This window comes from Gopherus flavomarginatus, chromosome 1 (genome assembly GCF_025201925.1).
Source record: "Gopherus flavomarginatus isolate rGopFla2 chromosome 1, rGopFla2.mat.asm, whole genome shotgun sequence".
NCBI lineage: Eukaryota > Metazoa > Chordata > Testudines > Testudinidae > Gopherus > Gopherus flavomarginatus.
The window spans coordinates 8,660,546-8,687,177 of record NC_066617.1 but is presented as its reverse complement, the minus strand read 5'-3'; the positions used below and the strand labels follow the sequence as shown (position 1 = coordinate 8,687,177).

The window sequence follows — 26,632 nt, the reverse complement described above, 5'->3', positions numbered from 1 at the left end:
ATTTTTAATCATTAGCTTGGGGAAACTTACATGGACTAGCTCACGCAGAGCTAGTGCATGTCTGTCTACCCAAGCTGGGAATCACCCTCCCAGCTGCTGTGTAGATGTACCCTGAGAGATGGACTGGCTGTAAATGTTCCTTTGTCTTCCAGTAACAGAAACGTCCGTTGTACAGCAATATACTTGCAAGCAAATGATTTTGGTGGTTGATTAAACTCCTCAGCTCTACTTTAGAGTTTAATCAATTGCAGAAGCAGTTTGTTGCTTCATATACTCCAGGATCTTAAACATTATTGCATAGCTAAACCTATGAGAATGCATGTGCATGAGGTGGAAATAAATGAGATGACATGGTTGCTAAAACACAGCTGTTTTGATTAAATATATTCCCAACCATTAATATGTAGACTCTCTCTCTCTCTCTCTCAAATCTGTATCAGCGCCGTCACCTGGTCAGGACAGCCATGCAAATATGGACCTCCCACCAGTGTCAGAACAGATCATGCAAACGCTGAGTGAACTGGCCAAGTCCTTCCAAGAGATGGCTGACCGCTGCTTGCTGGTTCTGCATTTGGAAGTCAGGTATGGCATAGAACCTCTGAATCTAGAGTGAGCAGGTGAACTTTGGAGGTTAAGGCTACTATTAAAGCTTTAGTAATTAGATTAGCTTCTTCTAGTAGGTGCCCTACTCTCAGTGAGAGAGATGTGATCATAGATTATAAAACCAGAAGGGACTATTGTGATCATCTAGTCTGACTTCCTGCATAATCCAAGCCATAGAACTTCTCTGAATTAATTCCTGTTTCAGCTACAGCATCTATTTTAGAAACATGTTGGATCTTGATTTTAACATTGTAGTGACAGGGAATCTATCACAACCCTGGGTACATTTTTCCAATGGTTAATAACCCTCAGTATTGAAAATGCCTTATTTCCAAGCATTTGGAAATAAGCACATGAATTTGTCTAGCTTCAGCTTCCAGCCATCGGATCTTGTTACACCTTTGTCTGTCAGACCGAAGAGCCCATTATCAAATATTTGTTCCCCATGTAGGTATTTATAGACTGTGATCAAGGCACCCATTAACCTTTAATCGTTCTCATGGCTCTTCCCTGAAGTTGAACCCTCTCTTATTTATTAACATCCTTCCTGAATTGTGAAACCAGAACTGGACATAGTATTCCAGTAGCGAACACACTAGTGCTAAATACAGAGCTAATGTCATCTCCTATTCAATATTCTGCTGGTTATGTATCCAAAGATCACATTTGCCCATTTGATCACAGTGTCATAGTGGGATCGCATGTTTAGTTGATTATGTACCATGACCCAAAAGTCCTTCTCAGAGTCACTGCTTTGCAGGATAGAGTCCCCCATCCTAAAAGTGAACCTGACAGTGTATAGTGAATCCTCTCAAATTTCACGAGCTTTAATCTCTTAATTTCCATGGGGTTCTAAAAGAGAAATGGAGAAATTGGGGAAGATTTTTTTGTTTAAACAAAAAAAAATACATTTTCCAGTGTCTCCTTGTGTGTTAGATACACCACCAGGAAGAATTGTTTTTCTGGGATCTTGTCCATACGAACCTGCAAAAGAATGCTCTTTTGCACTACTTGTGAAGGCTTTTTTATGTTGATCATCTGCTGTGACATGGATTCCAGATGGGAACCTTTTATTGCTAACCACTGAAAGGATAATACAATTGGAGAAGGATGTGGGCACTTTCTTCATTTTTTTTAAAGGGCTGGATAATCTTGTGACATGGTTACAAAGGCAAAGATCAGAGTAATCAAATCTATAGCTTCAGGCCATCAGCTAATTGCTATGGGGGTTGAGAAGGAATTGTTCCCTTATGCACATTATGAGCCAGGTGTATTATAGCTGATATTTGCCTTTCTCTAAGGCATCAGGTTTAAGCTCATGCCAGTGGCAGGGTCTGAGATTTGATGGACCAGCAGTTTGTTCTGTTGTGACAGATTCTGGGCTATATCCTGTACCAGTGTAAATTGGCGTAACTCCATTTAAGTCAGCAGAGTTATGCCAATGTATACCAGTGAAGGATCTGTCCCATTATTTATGTTTACATTACATAGTTTTTAAAAATAAATTAATTCACATCATATACTGTCCCTCAACCTACTATCCAGTCTCAGCTGGACACTGTATTGTAGGCATCTTAGAAGAACTGGGACTTGAGGGATTTTAAGGTACAGATAATTAAGTTATTGAAATAGAACGTTTTGCCAGTTTCGGTATAGTACTGGGTGACACCAAAACTAACCCTGCAACTGCAGTTGTAAATGTACCAGAGTGAATGGGCTTCTATACAAAAATCCTCTGTAGTTTTCTGTTGCACCAGGTAACTGAGTTTTGGGTAGTAGCCAGTATAAAATGCAATTCAGGAGTTCAGGATTTGTCTTAATAGGCGCTAGGTTTAAAACAAACAAAAGGAAGTATTTCTTCATGCAGCTCACAACTTGTGGAACTCTTTTCTGGAAGATGTTGTGAATGCCAAGCCTGTAACGAGGTAGAAAAAAGAATTAGATAAATTCATGGAGGACAGGTCCATCAATGCCTATTAGCTAGGATGGGCAAGAACAGTGTCCCTAGCCTCTGTTTGCCAGAAGCTGGGAATGGGCAACAGGGATAGATCACTTGATGATGACCTGTTCTGTTCATGCCCTCTGAGGCACCTGGCATTGGCCACTGTCAGTAGACAGGATACTGGGCTAGATGGACCTTTGGTCTGACCCAGTGTGGCCATTCTTATGTCTGAAGTAGACCATTCCTCATCTAGTCTGGCATCCTGCCTCTACTGGGGGCCACAATATACTGGTGCAAATACACCAAGCCAGTTGTGTAATGCTCTGCATCATAGGCACGGGAAGTAGGGGTGTGGGGTGCAGCACCCTGAGGTTTTGTGCCCGGTCACCAGCCCGGCACCCCTGCCACCCAGAATCCCGGCCACCAAGCCTGCTGCTGTCTAGGTCCCGCTCAACAGCCAGTCCCAGGTCCCACTCAGCTGCCGGCCCTGGGTCCCGCTCAGCCGTGGGTCCCGCTCAGCCGCATCCGGGGTCCTGGCTGCCAGCACCAGCTCCATGGGGTGTGACAGCGGTAAGGGGGAATGCAGTTCAGCACCCCCACTCCAAAAACTCTTCCAGCGCCACTGCTCTGCCTGGATGAGTGGAAGGGAGAGAAGGGAAGGTGTGCTAATGACAAGTAAACACCCAGCCTCTGTGGGAGTTCTCCCTTATTAGTCACACTGTGTTGTGCAACCACCTGCAGTAACACCAGAAAAAATAGCCATCCCTTTGGCGGTTGTGAATAGTGAGATTCTCTGAAATTACTATGCGAGTTCCCAGAATTCATGTCATTGTACAGCTGTATAATGTAGTGTGTTTTCATTCACAAAAACCTGTTCTTTAAATGAGCCTTCATGGCACATCTTCATAGAGGTGCATGGGAATTTATCAGCACCAGTTCCATTTCAAGAAGGGTGCAAGCGAACAGCCAGGCAGGGTTTTATGCCACAGCATCAGTTCCTCTCGGCATTCTCCCCTCCTCAGGCCCTCTGTTCACTTCTGGATTTTGCCAGATGCAGCCACACTACAGAGTTCGACTTGTTGGGCTGCCTCACAGCTCTCTGGAACCGTGTGGGCATGATGCCAGGACCACTGTAAATCCGGTGTCATTCTACTTAAGTCGGTGAATTGACTCTGGGTTTACAGCAACGTAGGTAGGATCAGAATTTGGCCTTCAAATTTGTAGCTGCTTATCTAAACCAAACCTGTTGAGATTCACAGGTCATTAACCATTACCCCATGGAAAAATAATAATGGTGCTTTGCACTTCTTTGGTTCTGCTTCAGGATGGTAAAATGCTTTAAAAACATTTATGTAGCCTCATGCCAGTTCTAGGAGGGCAGGGGATATTATTAACCCAGTTTTACAGAGGAGGCCATGGAGGCATAGAGAGACCATATGACTTGCCCTACTTCACCCGGGAAGTCTGTGGCAGAGCTGGGATTGAAATCCAAGTCATCTGACTCCCTGTCTTCTGCCTTAATTACAACTCTATCCTTCCTGTTCAGGACAGAATGTAACCAAAAATATATATTATTTCTGTAGGTTATTTGTACCATCCTGTAGAAAGTAACAGAAGATTATTGGCTGAATGCTCAGGAACAGTGCTTGGTGTATAGAGGTGGGCACAAGGAAGGCAACCTTTCTGCCCCCCCCCACCTCCCCCACCTCACCTATAGACAGCTGGAACCCTATTCAGCCCCCTATGCAAGTTAGAGACACCTCAGGGCTGGTCTGAATTGTATTCATTTGCAAGGGCCCCTTTGGGGATATTCTGGTAGTGGGGATCACCAGAGGGCAGGGCACTCCAGTCACACTCCCTCCCACCCCCACACAACACAAGCCCTTCACTGGTTGGGCCAGGGAGTGATAGAATGGAGTCAGCTGGGCCAGCTTTGTGCCAGGGAATCCTCTGTGCTTGACTAACCTGCAACAGAGAGCTGAGAATCAGCAGCTGAACCAGCACGCTGGTCACTGGGAATCCAGTCAGTTTCCCCACAGAGGGACGGATTGAGAGAAGGATCAACTAATGACTAGATCAGTCTGGGCTGGGAACGGCTAAGGAGCTAATTACCCCGTTAAGTGCAAGAGCAGAAAAGGAGCATAGGAAGGAAGCACAAGGACAGGAGGAGAGAGAAGGAGAAAGACCAGCAGGGCCAGGGTAAAGGGAGATCTCTTCCCTCTCTCATGATTGTGTAACACTGGTAAATAAGAAATGCTGCCCGGGACTGTAAGAGGGTGGGTGGTTGATAAAACACCAATAAACTACACAAAGGTGGTTACAGATTGGGGGTGTCAGGGTCATTTACCTGAAAAGAGAGGAGCGGAGGGCCATGCCCTGTCACATACTCCGTTAGTGGAGCTTTACTGCTTTGCAAAGCAGTGGATGAGGTTCTGTGGCCTGCAATATGCAGCAGGTCAGACTAGATGGTCCCTTCTGGCCTTAAAGTCTATGGGGGGATTTAGCATGGGCCAGAATCTGGCCTGATATCCTTGCTATAGACTTCTACAGAAAGGAACCGAGTCTCTGTTAAATTCTGTGGGCAAAATCTGTGGGCCTCATGGCGGTCAATGAGAGTTTGCTATTGACTTCAGTGTGAAGCCAGGATTTCACCCTATTAGGTTTATAGTGTAATTTCTCTAGAACTCTGTTAATTCTGTAGAAAACTATAGGTAATTTAAATGTATAGAACCTTCCATGGGAGACCTCTTCAGCAGGAGAAATGCTGAGAGGGTGTATTGTCAGAAGCTGGGAATGGGCGACAGGGGATGGATCACTTGATAATTACCTATTCTGTTCATTCCCTCTGAAGCATCTGGCACTGGTCACTGTCGGAAGACAGGATACTGAGCTGGATGGACCTTTGGTTTGACCCAGTATGGCCATTCTTATGCGTGCAGAGCTTGAAATGAACAAGCAAAAGGAGAGAAAAGTTGTGATAACTTTAAATACCTGGGAAGAGGTACAGCCTTGACCTGCTAATGATTGTTTTCACATCCCCTGACCCTCACTTGGCTGGTTATAACATTGTAGTATTAGGGCTCTGTGTAAATGGAGAGGGTTTTCTTTCAAGTTCCTACAAAGAAGGTTTTGCTGAACCAGCATATAGCATCTTCGAGAACCTGGCAAAAGGGCACGTGGCATTCTACCTATGACAGTGCCGCTCATATCTAATCACCAATGGCCCTTTGTGCTTGTCTGCGAATGCAGCGAAATGACATGCTGAGCGGTAGATACATTGAAAGTAGAAATCACCAGCCTAGTTTTTATGGTTATTATTTTTCACCTATTTGAACTTTAAAAGGAAAATATTAAACTGTCACTTTATACAGGGCACGCTCATAATGTCACCTTTATCAGGCAGTTTCCCTAAATAAAAGATCTACCTTCAGGATGCCTTCCAGTGTGTTCAGCAGTAATCTCCTTGCATTGTAACATCCTAAATATGCACTTTATAAAAATCAACCTTCCTGCTGTGCAATCAGCAATGTTTTCAGAAAACCTTAATGCCAAAGTCATGTTGAGGTCAGAACAAATATGCCAGTGCTTTGAGGGGAGGGGGGAAAGCCTGTTTCTCTCTCTTCCTATTTCACTTTTGTAGCAGTCTCAGTCCCTTTTCACATTGCTAACAAAATATTGCCAATCAGTTCTATTTGGGATCATCCAATACACTAAAAGCAGTGTAAATTATTGAAGAACTGGGGACCTTAGACAGCTTCAGGGAAACGGTAATGAAATAAAGAGCCTTTCTCTGCTGGGCCTCCCGTTCAAAGCCAGCTTAGGTCAGTAAGGGTCAAAAGTGACTGCTATCTGGGGATTACGCCATGATTTACATGAAATGGACTTTTGAGTCTCGGTCTAGCTCTAGAGAAGAGATTTTACCATCAAGAAATGCCACAGGAATTGTCACCCTTGTTAACAGTTTCAGCTGAAAGGCCATGGCTGCTTAATGTGGCCCCTCCAAACCATGCTGGTGGTTCAGTTTCTGCTGCCTGTTGCTGCATCTGCTCTGTGCATTGTAGAGGACTTGATGCAGCGCCCGTTAAAGTGGAGGGTCTCCCATTGGCCTCAGTGGGAATTGGACCAGCCCTGAGAGGACTCAGATAGGCAGCTGTCCATCCAGCATGTTTAGACCAGCACTAAATTAATCCCAAGCACTTTTTTTTAAGGAGGTAGAACTTATTTTTCTTCCCACTGGGTTTGGGTACACGAGAAAATAAAACCCTTTGTCATTATTTTTCCCAGCCAAAGCCATGTTCAGTAAGGTCAGTATCTCATTTAGGCAAACGTTAACATCTTACTGTATTTCTCTTTGTAGCAACTCTCTGCCTTCTGTCTTCTAGAGTTCATTGCTTCCATTATCTGATCCCACTGGCTAAACAAGGGAATTATGCCATAGTGGCCAACGTGGAAAGTATGGATTATGACCCCCTTGTGGTGCGGCTAAATAAGGACATCAGTGCCATTGAGGAAGCGATGAGTGCCAGCCTCCAGCAGCATAAGTTCCAGTATATCTTTGAAGGTCAGGCATTTGCTGGTGCGCTCAGTTGATGTGCTGGGAGGAAGGTTGGGGGCTGGGAATGTGCTCATCAGTATTAAAACTATACATGATATAGATCTGCATGGAAATCATTTTTCTTTCTCAGCCTGGAGATGACAACATTCTTGTTTGGTGAAGACTGACTGCAAAATGGTTGCCATCTGCTCCGGATTGATGAGGAGACCTGTGCAGGCATAGGGCAGATGGCAGCACTACTGCCTCCATGCCCCTCCTTAGAGTATATCCATAAAATGTGAGGAATGGACCCAGATTGAATGGGAAAAATATAAGATTAAGTACATGCAGTAAGGATCTTCATCAGGAAAGCCATGTAGGAGGGTTTATATATTACAAACAGCTATTGTAACCCACAAACCTCCTGGGTATGGTGTTCTGTCCCCTCTAATAGCACCGAGACCACTTAGAGATTAATGAGTCTTCTCTATAGCATTAGCTGAGGGCCATGTGACTTTTAGCTCACGCAGTAGAAGCTCATGCATTTAGCTCCAGAGGTTCCAGGTTCGATCCTGTCTGCTGACAACCACTGTTTGCTGGTATTACACTGTTTTATGGAGTGGTCCCTGTTTGGACCTAATCCTGTTCTGTTTTTAGCATTAAATTGGGAGAAATTCCACAGGTCTAATTATTTCAAGATCTTTAAGAATCTAAATTATGGTTCAGTTAATCTCATCTGTATTCTGTGGCTTCAACACACCATTCTAAGGGCTTGGGTGGCCATAAGGTGCATCGTTTTATTCAACATATTGTACAAGGTCAGGTACTGTGAATCACATCGAGTGTCTGATATGATGTGCTGGACAGAAAAAGGGGGTGCAAAAACAGGGTTTTACAGTGCTGGTTCTCCCCAGATTCTATGCCATTTGAATCCCCTAGTGGAAGTTTTGATGATCCATAAAGTTCCCCAGCCCCCATTTCTTCCCACCATTGATAGAATTTTTTTTAGTGCACAAATCCCCTGGACTGGACAGAGACATTTGAAACCACACCAGTCAGAGTACTAGAATATCAAATAAACTGTAAATATATAATGAAGGACTCTGCCAGGCACAGACCTTCACTGGCAGAAGGATGGACTACAGAAGGGAAACGGTCTTTGGTATCTCTAACCTCTTCTGATACGGTGGCAGGCTGTGATAACACCAATCCACGGAAAAGCGCTGCCTTGCTGTGTAAGTCCGACAGTTTGTATTTAAAAAGAAGGAAATTCATCTCATAGCAATGGACCCTACGCAAAGCCTGGTCAACTATTTGTGAGCTACTTCAGCCATAGGGTGAAATTTCTGTCTCTGCAGAGAGCCAGCTCACAGTCCATGCATATGGCTTTTACAAGCCTTTTTTGCTGGGGCGAATTTGACCTTAAATTTGTTTGCCATGAGACTATTCTGATGTTGGAATGACTTTGGCAGCCTGATTAAGGCAAGGAGAGAGAGACCTCAGCAATTATGCTCAGAATATGACTCTGTAAAGATAGCATCTTATTCTCTGTGCTTATTCTCTGGAAGTGGCATATATATCAGTATTTACAAGCAAAACCAGATTTGTTTCCTGGCCACCTGCCTTGGAGGATCTCTGTCTGGAGATCACAGCATGCTTTTCCTACTCCATGCATCATGACCAACCATGATGTTTCTGCAATTAGAACTGACCTGATGCGGATGGTGCATGAGGCAGAATTCAGGGCAGTGCAGTTCACTCTTCTCCGGCGATATTTGCTTTGCTGGGCTGACAGTGCATTAAAAAAAGAATGAAAGGAAAAAAAAACCTCTTGATTTTTATTAGTAGATTAAGCTGCTGTGACTCAGTAGATATGTGGAGTAGCAGAAATGGTCAGTCACAAGAGGCCATAAACACTTCGGATGTTCTAGTCAAGAGGAACTGAACAGAAATTGGCCTAGGGCTGTTTATAATTCATCAGGGCCTATCTGAAGGTCCTGAAATATCCTTGGCTATGACAATGTCACAGATAGTGGATACTTCTGCTTTTTTTTGGTGTGTCCAATTTCTTTATGAATCAAGAACTTTCGGTGAGAAGTCACCTCAAAATACACTGAGGGTGGTGGTAAAGGCCAGCTTCAGAAACACCTTAGGAACATGAGCTGCATCATCTATTACAGATATGTTTTAATAGTAGGCACCTGTTTAAATGTTTTGTGTGGCTGGTGACTACAGAGCAATCTCTTGCTAAACATTTTCTTGCTCTTTGCAATTCTTTGACTTATCTCCCCTCTCTCCTCCCAGGCTTGGGCCACTTGATTTCCTGTATTCTCATCAATGGCGCCCAGTACTTCAAGCGCATCAGCGAATCTGGTATCAAGAAAATGTGTAGAAACATCTTCATCCTCCAACAGAACCTGACCAACATCACCATGTCGCGCGAGGCCGACCTGGACTTTGCAAGGTGTGTTGGAAATCATACCTCTTGTTTGTTAATGCTGTGATATCCATGGTGACAACAAAAGTCACCTTGAAAGGTTAAACCGTCCATTGTGTAGGTGAGTGAATAAGCTGATCAATGGAGTAAAACCCTAGAACTGTTTGAAATGCCATCTACTTCTCCCGCCGCTATACAGCAGACTCAGCAGAGAATCATTCAATGGAATGAAAGTCACTTTGAGTTTATCTTTCACCAAATTAGTTACGATACAATTGCTACATGCTATCAGCTTTCTGAAGGTTGATACCTGTACTTCCCCCTCGAAAATGTATGGATAGGTGGCAAGATCAAGGCTCCAGAATGCTCTTGGGGGGGGTGAAAGAGGAGGAGGCAAGAGAAAGGCAAAATCCACTGTACATGTTATTTATCCTTATTTAACTGCTTCACTTACTGTCCTCCATGCTAGTCTCTGCGCTACTGCTCAGAAGACATTCCATTAACATCAAAAGAACATCACGATGCTGGTTCTGGCAGCTCTGCCCGTACGTTCTGGCAGACGTACCTGCCATAGCTAGCAGTTGTGAAAGAGACAGCTCATTGTTTTAACAAAAATATTCCCACTCGCCCAGAAAAGGTCACGTAATAGGATTTGTGGGAGACTTGTCCCTGAGGTAAAGAAGAATCTTGTATTCATTTGAAACTTAAGAGGGAATTTTAGGAAGGCAGACTAGAGCTGCCCAAACTGGAATTTGACCATGACGCTGAGGTTAATGCCCTACTCCTGTTCAAATAGCTTGAGCTATTTATTTTTTTTAGCTCTTTAATAACCCAGTGATAAAAATCAACGTTAAGTATAAAGTAAAAAGCTGACCTCTGCAGAAGTCAAGAGGCAACAGGATTTGACAATTATTCATTAAAGCTCCATAAGGCACACAAAAGGTACCACAAAGTCATATCCCTATTTTATAGATGTGAAAAGTGAGGCAGAGAGGTTAAAGGACTTGCCCAAGGCCACAGAATGGAGATGGTGTTAGAGGTGGAGTTGGCTCCTAAGATTTCCTGTCTCCCAGTCCTGTGCTTAGACTTACAGACCATGTCTCTCTAAAGAGAGAAAGTTTGGCTTTTCAATCCTTTTTCAATGTACCTCCAGCTCCCAGGTGTGGAGAATTCAAATAAACATCTCACAGAAAGCAGACAGAGCTTTTGGAATACGCATGTTAACAAAAGCAAACGTTAAAACACACGAAAAGAACTGCATCCGCGCAGCAAATGGATATAAGAACAGAACTGGTGTCTCAGATCTGCTGGTTCATGAATGCTGGTAGTGACCATTTCATAATAAGAAGCTGAGTCCATATGAAATATTCATAGGGAAGAGTTTGGGGAGCTAGAAATCTAAAAGCTCAGGTGGGTGCAAGGCAAAAATTGTGTCCCAACACTTTGGTGCTAGAACAAAGGTGGGCAAACTACGGCCAGCAGGCCACATCCAGCCCGCGGGACCCTCGTGCCCCGCCCCATAGCTCCTGGGCTGAGAGGCTAGTCCCCGGCTTCCCCCCGCTATTCCCCCTCCCCCGCAGCCTCAGCTCACTACGTCGTCGGCGCAATGCTCTGGGTGGCGGGGCCACGAGCTCTTGCCAGACTGCGGCTCTGCAGCTGCGCTGCCCAACCTGGTGCTCTCTGCTGTGCGGTGGCGTGGCTGGCTCCAACCGGGCGGTGCGGCTGCCTGTCCTAGGGTGACCAAATGTCCCGATTTTATAGGGACAGTCCCAATTTTGGGGTCTTTTTCTTATACAGGTTCCTATTACCCCCCACCCCCATCCCGATCTTTCACACTTGCTCTCTGGTCACCCGAGCCTGTCCTCTGGACAATGTGGCTGTAGCGTCGCCAGCCACCGGTGCTCCAGGCAGTGTGATAAGGGGGCAGGGAGCGGGGGGGTTGGATAGAGGGCAGGGAGTTCGGGGTGGTGGTTAGGGGGCAGTGGTGTGGATAGAGGTCAGGGAGGTCAGAGGGCAGGGATCAGAGGGATTGAATGAGGGCAGGGATTCTGGGGGGCAGTCAGGAAGGAGAGGAGGAGTTGGATGGGGTGGTGGGGGGCAATCAGGGGCAAGGGTTCTGGGGGTAGCCAGAAGGGAGGGATGGGGCAGGGGTCCCGGGAGGGCCATCAGGGGGCAAGAAGGAGAGGGGGTCGGATAGGGGGTGGGGATCTGGCCATGCCTGGCTGTTTGAGGAGGGACAGCCTCCGCTAACCAGCCCTCTATGCAATTTTGGAAACTCAATGTGGCCCTCAGGCCAAAAAGTTTGCCCGCCCCTGGGCTAAAACAACCCACAAATAATGGAAAGTGGATTTTGTCATGTTTTGGCCATCTCTCTCAGAGACTGAATTAGGCTGAAAGTCTGACTCGCTCACATTAAGTATGACTGAGTGCTTCATTTATTTGGGCACTTATATAGGAAATGGTATCATTACTGAATTAGGCTATTCCTAATAACACTGACATGGAGGAGTTCTGAATGCTGAGGCCTGAGGGGGGGAGAGATCCATTACTAATTCTCTGAGGAATATAATTCCCAAATTCAGTCATCTGTTTTAAATGATTTTTTTTTAGTTGAAATGTTAAGTAAATTAGTCCAGGTTTTTGGCAGGCAGAGCATGGCTTGAAGCTGTGTTAATGGGTAACTGGCATCCGAATAATGAAAGGTTGACCAAGCCCTAGTGGAGGTTGGCATCCTTGGGCCTTTAGCTGTTTGCAGAGGCATTGGAGACACTAGCTGAATAGTGCTGGAGTCGTACCTTTCAGTGCCGCATTGTGTGTCATTTGGGAAGGGCTAGAATGGAACATGTTAGCCCCACTTCCTTTGTGTGACTCTCAATGCATCGTGGTACCATGAATTGAAAAGGGCCACTTCCCCATCGTTAGAGTTTGCAAGGTGAGGAATGAGTTTTCTGTACAGCACTGTCAGCTCCTTTGTGGTGCTACTAAAGCCACTCCCTCCCTTAGTATAAGTTCAAGAGCATTTTTGACAGCTCAGATGGCTGTATTGTTTCTTTCTTTCCTTTGAAGCAGATTTCAGTGATGTACGTCCCTTTGAGTTTCAAATTACTGTGGAATCCAGGTACCTGGGTCTCCACTATTTGAACCTTCCTTGCTAATGACATCCCTGTTCCACTGACACCTGCTGACCTGAATTTGCAGTTATCCAAACATTTTAATGTTGGCCCAATTAGTGGTCCAGCAATCAAATCCTCCTGTAAATATAAAATAAACAGAACAGTATCAAAAGAGCAAAAAGTAACACTGATGGTGATTTTGTAGCACCTCTCAGACTAGGATTTCAGAGCACTCTGCACAGGTAGGTAAATATTATTTCCTCCATTTTATAAATGGGGAAACCGAGACACTGAGAGGTTTTTGTCACACTCCTTGTCAATATTAGAGCCATCCCAGAAGTCCTGATTCGCATTCCCATCTGCTAACAACTAGTAACGCTGCCTCTGCTGTTGGGGAAAAATGCCCTGTGGCTGTAGAATGTGACAGAGTATTCCTAAACCACACTTAATCCAGTTTGTAAAACACTGCAACCCCTGTGTTTCCAGTCTTTCTGTGCAAGCGTCCTTGAAGCAAAATAATCCATAGTTCATTCTTATGAGTTTAAAAAAAAAAAAAAAGGAAATTGTGACTAGTGCATATGTTACATTTTTAAAATAGTCTGTATTTAGTAAATCAATAGAGATGGAGGAAGAGCTGAACTGTTTTCAATAGAAAAAAATCATTTGTACTCCAATTTTCACAAGCCTGTTTATTGTACAAGTTCCTTGTAATTCACATTCAGATTTGGGTGGCTGATGTTTTCCCCTGGCTAGGCATTCAGGACTGATATTAGTTCTCTCGCTCGCCCTCCTGTTGTTTGTCTGCCCATTAGAGTTTGAAGTCTAGAGTTCAATATACAGACAAATACTATTACAAGTTAATATGCAGCTCTCTTCACATTATGTTTTAATTTTGGAACAAGACAGCTGGTTAGGCTGTAAATTTCTTCAGTAAATTAACACATCCGAGCTCTGATGTGTTGTGTTTTACAGTGGAGGCTGGTGCCATCTGAGAAAGGGCTGGGGGAACCAAGAATATTTGTGTTCTCTGGGTGTTGGTCCTTTTTTCTTCTTAACGTCCTGCAAGGGTTTGTACAGAGCACTGAAGAGCGTTGCTTACCCTACCTAGTCTGGAGTAGCTCCCTTTGGAAGTTTATTAGCAACCTAAGGCAGAATAAACCTCCATAAAGAAGTGTGAGTGGGAAGCCCCTGCTTCTATGAAGTCAAAGCCATGCAGAATATTCTCACTGAAACCTGAATCCACATAATACTCACCTGGTTCTGGTGAGGCTTTGCAATTTCAACCACATTTATTAAAAGGTTTGTGAACCTGCAGTTCATATCAGAATCCTGTGAAATTCACTGCTTTGTGGGGTTCTAATAAGATGCAGGAGATTTAATTTCAAATGAGTTTTACTTGGAGATTTTGGGTTCGCCCTCTGCTCCAAGTTAAGTCAGAGAAGGGAAGAGGAACTCCACACAAAACCACATCAAGGGGAATGTTGACATGTCAGAGACAGCTCTATCAGCAGTGGTCTTAGATATACTTGGTCTTGCCTCAGCACAGGGGGAAGGACTGGGTGACCCCTGGAGATCCCTTCCTGTCCTACATTTCTTATGTTCTATGATTCTGTGTTTCCCTGCAAAAAGTGAAACTGCCAACTCTCATACTGCTTTAGAAATAATTGTATCCATTCACATAAGAGGAGGTGTTATTGATGCAGATAACTGACTGCTGTCTTTGTGCATTTCTCTGTTTTAAAAAGAAGCTATAAAGATCAGTTTTCTAAATTTCATGCTAATATTTTCAGGGATTTGGGGAGAGATTGCCTTTTTATTACATGTGTCTAGTGTCTAGCACATTAGGGCCCTGATCGCTGGTTGGGGCCTCTGAGTGCTACCAAATTCCAAATGAATAATCAGGGTTTTCCTCCTATAATAATTCGTTATTTAAAAAGGACATGCACTGCAAAATTTAGATCTGGGGCTGTATTTCAAAAGAGCCGACGTTCTGAAACTTTCAGATCCAGGGTTTAGGTTTGTGCCATTGTAGAAATCAGAGACTAGCTGTGAAATTTGTATGTGAATTCAGGTCTGAAATGCATGTGTGCACACACACGCACATCTTCCAGGGTGTCAGGATCTCAGTTTCTGGTTCAGACATGTCTTTAAATAAAATGTTCTTCCACTGTTAGAGGGTTTATTCAATGGAAGATGTATTCTTCTGCCATCCTATTGTTCTCTCATTCTGATGCATAGGGGTGATGGTAATACTGCCTTCTTCCAGGAAGTTAATTGAGTTGGGCATGAGAGAGTGATGTAAAATGTTAAATTTCTTACAACAGCATGTAATTTTGACCTCTCTGGCATCTGGTGGGTTGAGAGTTGCTGCTGTTCGCTATTAGGTCTGAAAGGCTAGTTTGTGCTGGAAGATAATTGCAGATTAACTAGAGGGAATAAGGATACTATCAGACTCCTTTAGATCAGTAGAACTCATATGAAATGAGCAAACTGACTTTTAATCAGATGTCATCTTGTTTCTCCAGCCCGAGCCATGGGGCCAGCCAAGTGGTTAACGCTCTACACAGCCATGCCTAGGATACACGTTTGACTTCAGATTGGTCTCTCTCTTCCCTTTCCACCTTTGCACAGTTTAGCGCAGGGGTCAGCAACCTTTCAGAAGTAGTGCGCCGAGTCTTCATTTATTCACTGTAATTTAAGGTTTTGTGTGCCAGTAATACATTTTAATGTTTTTAGAAGGTCTCTTTCTAAAAGTCTGTAATATATAACTAAACTATTGTTGTACGTAAAGTAAATAAGGTTTTTAAAATGTTTAAGAAGCTTAATTTAAAATTAAATTAAAATGCAGATCCCTCCAGACCGCTGGCCAGGACCCGGGCAGTGTGAGTGCCACTGACGCCTTTGACATGTGTGCCATAGGTTGCCTACTCCTGGTTTAGCAGGTGCTGGGCGCATTAGTTAATCAGGTCCATCTGTTTTTTGCTCAGCATTGATCACTCTGTTCAGTTCGTTTACAGTATAATAGAGATTTGACAGGAGGTAACTTTTCCTCCTCTGGAAAGCAGAGAGGCACAACACACAGCTCTTACAGTGGGAGTGTAGGGATTCCACTAAGTATATAGAAGACTCTGTGGGGTGGGAGAAGATATTAAGTTGGCAGCTAAAAATAAAACTCCATGTTAAAGGAAAGTAATAATGACTAATTGGGCGGGAGACAAAGGCATGCATAGCAAATCTCTTGTGGTGAACCTCTTCTAATGTGAGGCCTAATTTACAAGAGATGGAAGGCAATGGGTCCTGCAGACACTGGGAGATCCTGTTCCTGCTGCTCTAGAAACTGAGCTCTTGAACTGACAGGCATCTTTCCAAGAGGTGTGGAGTGTATGTTTCCATTGCAGTCAAACCCAGGCTGTCCTAGAGAACGCCCAGCGAAAAGGGTATCGGAATAAGCTGTCAGCATTCTGGACATTGTCCACAGATTGGCCAAGGATAGGCCCTTAAAGTGTAGTTCACCTGCATATAATCAGCACCATCTGTATGTCTGCAAGGACCATCTTGAATGTTTATCCTACAGGAGGGATAATGACCTTTACTTCAGCTTCGCAGTGAAATGCAGCTGCTGTTGCTGCTCTTGTCATTGTACGTCTCTGCAGGTGGCCATCCAGCTACTTGTCGTTGACTCATAATGATGTTCCAACATACATGTAGTTGCTGGTATACGTACACTCTAAGGGGTAATTCCTGTCCCACCACCCGCTCAGCCGCAGAATGTCCTGTCTGCAGCGGATTCAGAGACAAGATAATTACAGCAGTTATGTTGGCTTAGAAGTAGTGAGGACATCCCGATGGTTTGTAGGAAATCACTAATGTCCCAAGAAAATTAAATGCACAGTCCCAGAATCAAACCTACAAATCTCTTTTCCCAGAGATCGCCAGGCTAGGCTGTATGTTCCTAAGCGACTGCAATGCTGTTCTCAAGCCACTCAAGCTGAGCGTTGGCTGCTTTTGACTCCCACGGAGCACTGCCCTCAGACCAAGGGAAACTGGCCACCATTCACCTTTCAAAAAGGCTCCTGCTGTCATTTGTTTGGTTTGTTGTTAAATGGGGCAAAAATTTGGCCTTTAACGTTTTAGAAGTTTGTTAGTCTCTAAGGTGCCACAAGGACTCCACATTCTTTTTGCTGATACAGACTAACACGGCCACCACTCTGAAACCTGCCCTCATTCCGGAGCATGCATTTTCTTTTAAACTGATATTGTTTCTAAATGTTGTCGTGGATAAATAGCATCCTCAGTGACATATCCTCAGTAACTATCCTACCACTCAGAGGTGGTAGGATAGTTACATGGGATGCAGGCTTGCTTGTGTTGAAATAATTGTCAGTGGGAGCAGGATCAGACTCAGTAATGGGATTTCTGAGAGGCTTTAATTCTTCACTGCAGTGCTGTTTAGGTTGCTGGGTTCAAAGAGCCCCCTTTATTCTGGGATTGTTTGGTTGGAGATATTTTGTTTGGCTGTGTCGGAAGCCAGAGTCTGAGCTGCATGTGGCCGTCAGACCACCAGGAATTAGCAGTAACATGCTGCCATCTACTGGAGTTATCCAGTGGGAATTGGACAGCAAGAGTGCTTTAGAGAGGTTCCTCAGAAATCTTTGTGCAGCTGAAATGTGATCCTCCCAATGCTCCTGAGTCTGGGTTTGATTGCCAGTGCTATGCTGGGGTGAATATATTATTTATCTTGCTGTTTTTGTTCTTTTTCTCTTAATAAATATATAATCGAGCACATTTGATGCCTGTGAATCTAAGAGGCTTTGGAAATAGCTAGAGACAGGCATTGTTCGGGAAGCTACTGCAAGTTTCAATTGAACACAGCTCTGCTGATGAGCTTCAATTCCAACCTGCACCCAGTGTACCTTAACCTGCAGCAATAATCCCTAGCCTGGAGCCTTATGCAAATTTGGCGGTTTTTATTCCAGACCTAGCTCTCTCCTGTGGTGGTTTTGTGATGTTCGCTGGAGCTCCCCCAGACTTCCATTTCACCTGTAACTGGAACAGGATAAAAATGTGCAGGTCAGACGGGAAATATTATCACGGCTCCTGATTCGGAGGGATGTGTGTTTTGGAGACTTCGGACTAACAAGAGGGTGCTGCCTGAATGGGTATGCCTGGGCACCCTATGCTATATCAGATGGTGGACCACCAAGCCTGACCACAGCAGAGATGTAAAACCAGAGTGGGCAAACCCCTCAAAAGTACATTGTAGGTAGCTGGATCTGAGCAAGGCAAGGACTGGTTGAACTAATAAACTTTCCGTTTCTAATTTCTATGATCCTAACACAATTTACAGTCCACACTCAAGTCCTGTTATTTCCATGGGGTCCCTGCTCCGGCAGTGCCCTCTGCCCTCCACCCCCCAAGAACCATCACAGATTCCCAAATGTTCAATCACTCTGCCTTGACTAGAGTCATTAAAATGGGGAGGCAAAATGTTTTGATGTGTAGGAAAATAGCTTTCAGCGGCTGACGCTGAAACTGGGGGCTAGTTCAAGGGTTAAGTGCACTCCCCCAGGTGTATTCACAAGGCTCCCATTTGGGAGTGACCTGTACTCATACCCAAGCAGTGGACTTGCCCGTAAAGGCTTCATTCTGCAAGGTTTGGAGGTGCCCTCAGCTATCTGTAGGAGTTAAAGATGTTCAGCATCGTGCAGAACTGACACCTACCTGGAGTTACTCTGAAAAGGAACCAGAAGCAGAATTGACAGTAAGGGAAACTCACCCAGTCTGAAAGTCCCCTATCTGGAGCCAGGGAAAGACGTGTTATCTCCATGCTTGTGAAGTCGGACCAACGTTGTGTGCTTATGGAGCATTGCCCAAGATTTGCTTGTGCGCGTTTTAATTAAAAAGTTGTTTTATTTTTCAATTAAGAACTTGGCTTCAAGAATATTTCCTTTTCCTTTCTTTGTCTCTGTTTTTCCCCCTGTAGTTTTCACTGAGCTCTGATCTCAGCACAGCTTTAATTAGCTGTAATTAGTGGTTTCACTGCATTAACCAAATACCCTAACTGCAGAGGATTAAAAACTACTCCTCCACTTGATTGCTTTTCCCATTTGTGTTGGGTGATCAGAAAATGGGCTTTCCCCCTCGTGTCTCTTTACTGGCCATCTCACATGACACAGGTGCAGTGGGGGAACTAGGGACAGTTGCTTTCATGAGAACATGAGAATGGCCATACTGGTTCAAACCAAAGGTCCATTTAGCCCAGTATCCTGTCTTCGGACAATGGCTAGTGCCAGGTGCCCCAGAGGGAATGAACAGAACAGGTAATCAAGTGATCCATCCCCTGTCCCCCATTCCCAGCTTCTGGCAAAAAAGGCAGTAGGGCACCATTCCTGCAGTAGCCATTGATGGATCTGTGGATGTGTAGGAACACACTGGAATGCATGCCTCGTTGGGTCATATGGTCCAATTTCTTATGTCCAGAGGTTCTCAGTGCTTCAGAGGAAAGGTTACAAACCCACACGCATCCCTCAATGCACATAGCTGACTGTGCGGAACTGTAGCACAGGGTAAATGTGTACCCTGCCCCAGCTGCTGATCATCTTATGCCCTATGAATATGAAAGTTGAGGAGTGATTTTTTCACTCAGTGTCACTGCAATTGATATTCTTATTCACATGATGGAGAGGTTTAAAAATACCTAAAATTCTTGGGTTCCTTTAGCTGTCAGGTAACACCTACTGGTGAATAGCTGAAATGTTAGTATCTGGAGGAAGGCACTCATTGCTTGCTGTGTTCAGAAAACCGCATCAGAAACTTTTACTGTGCATTTGCATTCCAGTAACACTTAGAGGGCACCGATGAAAGATCAAGGCGCATTGTGATACATGCTGTACAAATACATAATAAAAATCAGAGGGGTAGCTGTGTTAGTCTGGATCTGTAAAAAGTGACAGAGTCCTGTGGCACCTTACAAACTAACAGAAGTATTGGAGCATGAGCTTTCGTGAGTGAATACCCACTTCATCAGATGCAGTGGGCATTCACCCACAAAAGCTTATGCTCCAATACTTCTGTTAGTCCATAAGGTGTCACAGGACTCTTTGTCACTATAATAAAAATCCAGGCACTGCTCCAGAAAACTCACAATCTAGGTTATGACAAGATGTAACAGGTGGGTAAGACTGTGTATGTGTAGGAAGATGGGGGGAGGGGTAGCTCAGTGGTTTGAGCATTGGCTTGCTAAATCTAGGGTTGTGAGTTCAATCCTTGAGGAGGCCATTTAGGGAGCTGGGGCAAAAATCAGTACTTGGTCCTGCTAATGAAGGCAGGGGGCTGGACTCAATGACCTTTGGGGTCCCTTCCAGTTCTATGAGATAGGTATATCTCCAATTTAAAAACAAAAAGACAAACAGTCAAGATGAAAAAGCAAGCAAGTCATTGCACAGTAAATGCAGTATTCTCAGCTCACCACTTGTTGGTTCATTTCAAATGTGTTTGTCCTCCCTCAGGACTGAGGCTATGTTCACATTACAGCTTAGATCGGTGTAAGTTATGTCGCTCAGGGGTGTAAATAAGCCACCCCCCTGAGTGATGTAAATTACACCGACCTAAGCGCTGGTGAGGACAGCGCTATGTTGGCAAGAGAGCTTCTCCCGCAGACATAGCTACCGCCACTCACGGGGCCTGGAGTAATTAATTGGGCAGGAGAGCTCTCTCCTGTCGGCTTAGCGTGTTTGCAGTAGCAGTGCTTTAGCAGCGCAGCTGTAAGCTCTGTAGTGTAGCCATAGCCTCAGTCCTTGGAAGTTTTGTTTCTAAATTTGCCAAAGAGCAGAAGTCTAAAACGATGCATCAGAAAAATGTCTCACCTGGTGCTGATTTTCCATGTTTGGAAATTCAAAAACACCATGGAAATTCTAAAGCAAAGAATCCAACTCTTGGGGGATGATATTTCTGATGTTTGTCCTTAAGTAATTTTTCTGTAATGTGAGCACTTGAATATAAGAGCTTGGATGAAAGTGACTTAGCCACAGGTTAACGATAACGTGTAGCTCCCATTCCTCTGTTCTTTGGTGTCTATCCTGATTACAAGCCCCTGGAGAAAGGGGTTTTGTTGCTGCTATTATTACTGTTTTACTGTAGGTGTCCAGAGCGCATAAGGCACTTCACTGATAAACAGAACATATGTGGTTCCTGGCGCCCCAAAGAACTTACAGTTTAACGCCCCAGTCCAACAAAGCACATGAGCAGGTGCTTCACTTTAAACACACAAGTAGTGCCAGTGGATCGTTGAAATCAATGGGACTATACTTGAGCGGGGTTGGAGCCTAACTGCACCCATGATACAGTGAGCAAAGGCAGTAGAGAATAGAGAAGATAAGAACTAGACAGATAGAAATAAGGCAAGGAGAGTAACATGTCAGAAGAGGGGGAGATGCTGGAACAAATTGATAAAGAGCAATAAGTCATTGGGACACAGGTAAGATCTAAGAGCTCCGAAGGGACCTGAGAATAAAGGGGGTGAGCTGAGTTAGGCTGGGGCAAATCTATCAAGCGTTTTAAAAACCGGGCAGATTCATTCTGAAGCGATGGTGAAGTGAAGTGGGGTGGCCAAGGGTGTTTTCTGGGGCACTTGCTAACATTTCTGCATATGACTGAGCTAGTGGGCAGTATAATAATATACGTTCTGCAGAGCTGGTGCTTAGGGATGCCTTGAGAAGGGAGTTGCATGCAGAGGTACGAAATAGGTAAAAGCATGCTGCGATGCTTCCCGGGGGCACCACTTGCCTTGAGCACGAGGAAGCCTTGTCTGTGCCTGGCATGGGTCAGCTCCACAACTCCAGTGGCCACAAGCTCTCCCCACCAGTCATATGGGAGGCCCTACTCTCTCTCTCTGCAAGTTAGTGAACAGCATGCTTCAGCCTCCAAGCATCTCCTTGGAGCATCCAGCCTCTGGTCCACTGGACACTCACAATATTCACAGATTCACTATTTCCAAAGAAACAGCACATCCCAGCTCACCAGTTCCACCTCAGATCACCGCTCCACTTAACACACAGCACGTACATATGGTGATAGCGAAATCAAGTATAAGTGTATTTAACAAAGCGTAAAGATGTAGGTGATAACAGGCGGAAACCTCGAAGACAAATGGTTACATGTAAAAAAATCATAACATGCTTTCTAGAGCTTAGACTTTTAGTTAACAAGATACTCTCATGTCTCACAGAGTATTGCTCACCCAAAATCCTTGTACTTTACAGCCAGGCTGGCAGTAAGCCTTCTTTTGTGAGACAAGCACGAAATCAGTTTGCCTCCTAAGTCAAGGGATCGGTGTGTTGCTTTGCACTCCACGTTATACCAGAACAATCCTTATACCTAAACAGGACACTTCCTCAACTGGGCGTTTATTCCTGTAGATTTCCTCTCTTGTACATTTCACTATAGCTCAGCCCTCACTTGGCTCAGTATGCAAATAAAGCATGCATTGTGAGGCATGCAATACACAAGTGGCCAGCCAGGGAGATACCTATCTGAGGCATGTAAAAGCAGCAAAGAATCCTGTGGCACCTTATAGACTAACAGACGTTTTGGAGCATGAGCTTTCGTGGGTGAATACCCACTTCATCAGATGCCTGAGGTATGTCACCTCCTGGCAATCTGTCTTCATTCCTTAAGACCACAATTTTTATTATAGATCCATAACTCCTTAAATGTTATCTGTACATACATTTCTCAATGATAATGATGACCAATGGGCTGCAGGCTCTTGATAAAGACCTCACGTGCCACCCTTTGGTGAACTGTTATGCATATGTCTGACCCAGAGGATCCCTGTTAAAACCGTATGCACCCCCTGTGCCCTCTGCCAGTTGGCACCAGGAGCTCCCTGGGTCACACATGACCAGTGACACCCAGCAAAATGGAAAGTCAACAAATTTCCAGCTGAGGAAAAGGCAGTCGTTTTCTTGCACAGTTCATAATTAACCTGTGGGACTGACTGCCACCGGATATTAACGAGGCTACAAGTTTAGTAGGGTTGAAAACCAAGATGAGACATTATATAAGTAGCAAAAACATCCAAAGTTAAAACAGATAGAACAAAACAGGTGGAGTTGGTCCAATAAAAGATATTACCCCACCCACCTTATCCATCTCTTATCCTGGGAGCAACCCAGCTACACCACTGCAAACAATAGACAGAACATAGCACTAGCTGTCCGGGCGTTAGGAAGTACTTCCCCTGTGGGCAATTTAATCCATAACTGTCCTTCGTGGGGTTTTAATTTATACCTTCTTCTGAAGCAGCCAGTACTGGCCACTGATGGAGACAGGATGCTGGATTAGCTAGACTTGCGGATTGATCTGGTCTGGTAATGCCTGAACATACTGCACTATATGTAATCGTAGAGTATTATAGGGTTCACATATACCTATTCGAAAAGCAAGGCAATCGTCTTAAAATATCAATCTAGCATCTTAACGCTGCTGCACCGTCTCTCTCTCTCTCTAGCCATGCTGAAGTTTTCCTATTGATTCAAAGGTTGTATTTAAATTAGCCATTTCAGTTTTTCCTGGAGGCACTTTTAATCTTTGCGCTATGACCTTTAAAGATATAGGTTTTCACAGCCTCAGTAATGATTTTTATTGCCTGAATATGGATGTTTGGTTTGCTCCAAGTAAACAGTTGAATTCCATTTTCCTAAACTGGAAATGGACTACAGAAAAGCATAGGGGGGCTTCATTGACTTTCCTGGCACTCGGCATGGGGAAGGGTAATCAATGGGATGAACTTTTCAACAGGCAAAAAAACTGCTTTCACTCTCCCAGCGAAAATAAGGCCAAGGAAGGTGCTGAATGAATATTTATTGGTTTGGTTTGGTTTTCTGAGTTTGGTTTTAGATTCAGTTCTGGAGCACTTTTATCAGCTGCATTGACAGCTTCATGCTATATCCTCCTAGAAATCAAATTACAAGCAAGTTCCTCATTTCTCTCTTAGGTGACAGTCTTTTCTTGATACCTGTTTTTAACAATAGTCTTGAATGTTGGTGAAAAATACCAAGTAATTACTTTATGTCCCTTGAGTCCTCAATTTGTTTGTGGAATGTGGGTGCGTGTCTGTCTGTTTCAGTCACTTGTTCTATCCTACCGCACTGTGAATGTTAATTAAAGGGCAAGCATTATTTTCTTTTTAAAACTTTTGTTTTGAAATTGCTGTGTTTAATGACTTTCCAGGGGCTGTTAACAATACACAGCCAGTGTTTGTTTACTTGTATGACTGAAGTTACTTTGAGACCAGGGTCTCAGTTTGAGATTGTTGACAGTACCACTGGAGTCCGAGAAATCATTCTATTTAGCTAAGTCTGTAGTGTGTAGGGGCGTGGAGTGTCGATTGATCGCACGGACCAGGTTTTGAGAGCATGCACTCTAAAATGAGCGCACACAGGTCCCGATTTGCATCTGCACCGTATTATTGACATATGCAAACCAGAGTTTCTTCATGGAATTTAACATGCCCTCATTTGATAATAGAGTCCAAAATGAGCCAGGTTTTCATAGCAGAAACATCAGGTTATTGTTTTATCAGGCAGAAAGTCTTCTGTTTAATGGCGGCTCACTGAGCTGGGTTAGCCTTTGAGTTACTCTCTCCGAAAATCCTGCAGTGGTGAGGGGGTGATTCAGTGCCAGACTGCAGCTTCCACTGTCAATCTTTTGCCTCGTTTAGGCCTAGGGCTTTGATGATGATATGGAATGGAAGGGTCACCTCTTTGCCAACCTACTTGTTTTTGTAGCCCTTTTCTACAACAGATTCTCTCACTCTCTCGCACAAACCCTCTCCATATTCCACACTTGTTCTCCAAAACCTGTGGATCACTCCCCTGAAACAAAGGTAGAAAGGCTGTTGGCTCACATTCCCCACCAGCAACCCTTTCCCCAGCACATTTATTGTGAGTCTCCAGCCCATACTTGTAGAATGTGAAAACCCTCATGCAGTATTGAGTTGGGAATTGTTCTACCCCAGGACTGTAGCTCCTGAACTGTGGCTGCCTGGAAAGCTTTCCGAATTAAAATCTTCATGTTCCAAAGCAAGCAGCACAGGTGGGACAATGAGACTACACGCTCACGGTATCATCAGCTTCTGTCAACAGACTCAGATTGATGTCTCCAGTGTTGGGTGAGGCATGCCTCTTGGCACCACGCAGCGCACCCCCAAAAGGAATGGAACAGTTGGGACGTACCTGATGTTCTGTGTCAGGCTGTAGTTAAGCAGTGCATGTCCCGTCTGGGCCTCCAGGATCAATAACTCTGCACGGAGGCCAGTAGGCTAGATTCTGAGGGCTAGCTTGCAGATTCTTATAAAACAGGAAATCCCAGTGACCCTGTGAACCAGTGAACTTCCTGCTCTCAGCCAGAAAGATGGTTTTAAGGTTCTGGTTTTTTAACTCTTCTATCAGAGAGTCTTGTCAGCTCCCATCCCAGATCCTGCAGAGCTCTCTCTACCACTCCAGTACCAAGCCTCTGAGTTTCCACAGTTCCCTGGTGGCTAAATGGCCAGGTCAGAAGCTATTTTCAAAGCCGTGGGAAGCCGGTTGATGCTGACGCCTGTCTCACCTCTCTGAGGCACTGCCAGTCCTGATTCTGGGTGATCACAGGGAGGAACTGTCATAGTTGATGGCAGTGAAACGACATGAGGTACCCAGGAAAGATTTTTATTTGTTTCTAACCCTGGGTAAGGTCCAGAAAGAGAGTAGGAGAGGCCTGGGCCTACCAGGTCTGGATCTCACTGTTTTTCATAGCCCAAGACAGAATGGCAGATTGTCAGGCAGCAACTCAAGAATAAGCCCCCATTTTTGTTATGACATCAGAAGCAAATCGAATGCACAGCCCAGTTAAATACTGCTTGGGTCATGGCAAGATGAACTGAGAGGAAAATACAAGCGGGAACCTAACAGCCCTCTTACATATCCTTCCTTGGATTGCCATCTTCCAGGTGACGGGTGCAAACTGAAATGTGTGGGCTCAGCAGGAGGCTTTATCCTCTGAGGAATGAGTCAAGGATGCCACCCACCTGGAACATGAGCGCATTTTCCTAGGCTCTGCCATACGCCATCTTGCCGATACCTTGCCAAGTCAGTGACACTTTAAAATACATGTAGTGCTTTGATTATTTTAAGTGAATTTAATGCTGGGGAAAGGTGCTGATTGAAACGCTGGAGACCTGAGTCTGTTTATAAAGAGAACGGGTACAACATGCCTCAACCCTGACCCAGCAAGGCCACTTGTCTGCCGCAAATCTATCTTCCATGCTGCTAAAGAGTACTGAAATCATCCTGGGGCTTGTGCAACATCGTGTCATTTACGTCATAATGCAGGACAAATAATTAACATTGACTTAAGGTGTCCTTAATCAGTCTAAGAGTGCTACTCAGCCCCTGCAGGTGTCCATCCAGTACAGGCCACGAGTGATTGGTCATAGGGCCCAGTCATCCTCTTTGGAGTAACAAAGATGCATCAGGTGAAAGGATGATCCCCTTATATCATTCCAAACCAAGGAAGTATAAACTTGCACCCTTTTGTCCCATCCTGTGGTCAGGGCCGGCTCCAGGGGTTTTGCTGCCCGAAGCAGCAAAAAGGGGGGAAAAGAAAAACAACCCGCGATCGCGATCTGCGGCACTACTGCCACCGCTTCAATCTTCGGCGGCTGGTCCTTCGCTCCAAGAGGGAGTGAGGGACCTGCTGCCGAAGAGCTGCACGTGCTGCCCCTCTCCGTTGGCTGCCCCAAGCACCTGCTTGCTGGGCTAGTGCCTGGAGCCGGCCCTGCCTGTGGTGCCAGTCATACAGGGTGATCCGTTGGAGGAAAAGACAGCATTTACCTCCCTCCTCTAAAAGGCCTTTTATTTGTAGTTCTTGGAGACCCAGAGCACAGCAGGCTGCCCATAATAACAACAAGTTCAGATGCAAACGATCTCTCCAAAGCCCAGAGATCATAGCAGCCAGTGGCATCA

At 44.7% G+C, this 26,632-nt stretch overlaps 1 protein-coding gene across 1 annotated transcript in view; it reads left to right on the top strand.

Moving 5' to 3' along the window:
• Nucleotides 1-26,632, top strand: part of EXOC4 (exocyst complex component 4) — a 619,611-nt gene that overhangs the window by 573,094 nt on the left and 19,885 nt on the right. Inside the window, exons 15-17 of the mRNA XM_050936809.1 lie at nt 441-582; nt 6,928-7,106; nt 9,384-9,543. Coding sequence (XP_050792766.1) covers nt 441-582; nt 6,928-7,106; nt 9,384-9,543 — 481 coding nt within the window. The remainder of the gene's footprint in view (nt 1-440; nt 583-6,927; nt 7,107-9,383; nt 9,544-26,632) is intronic.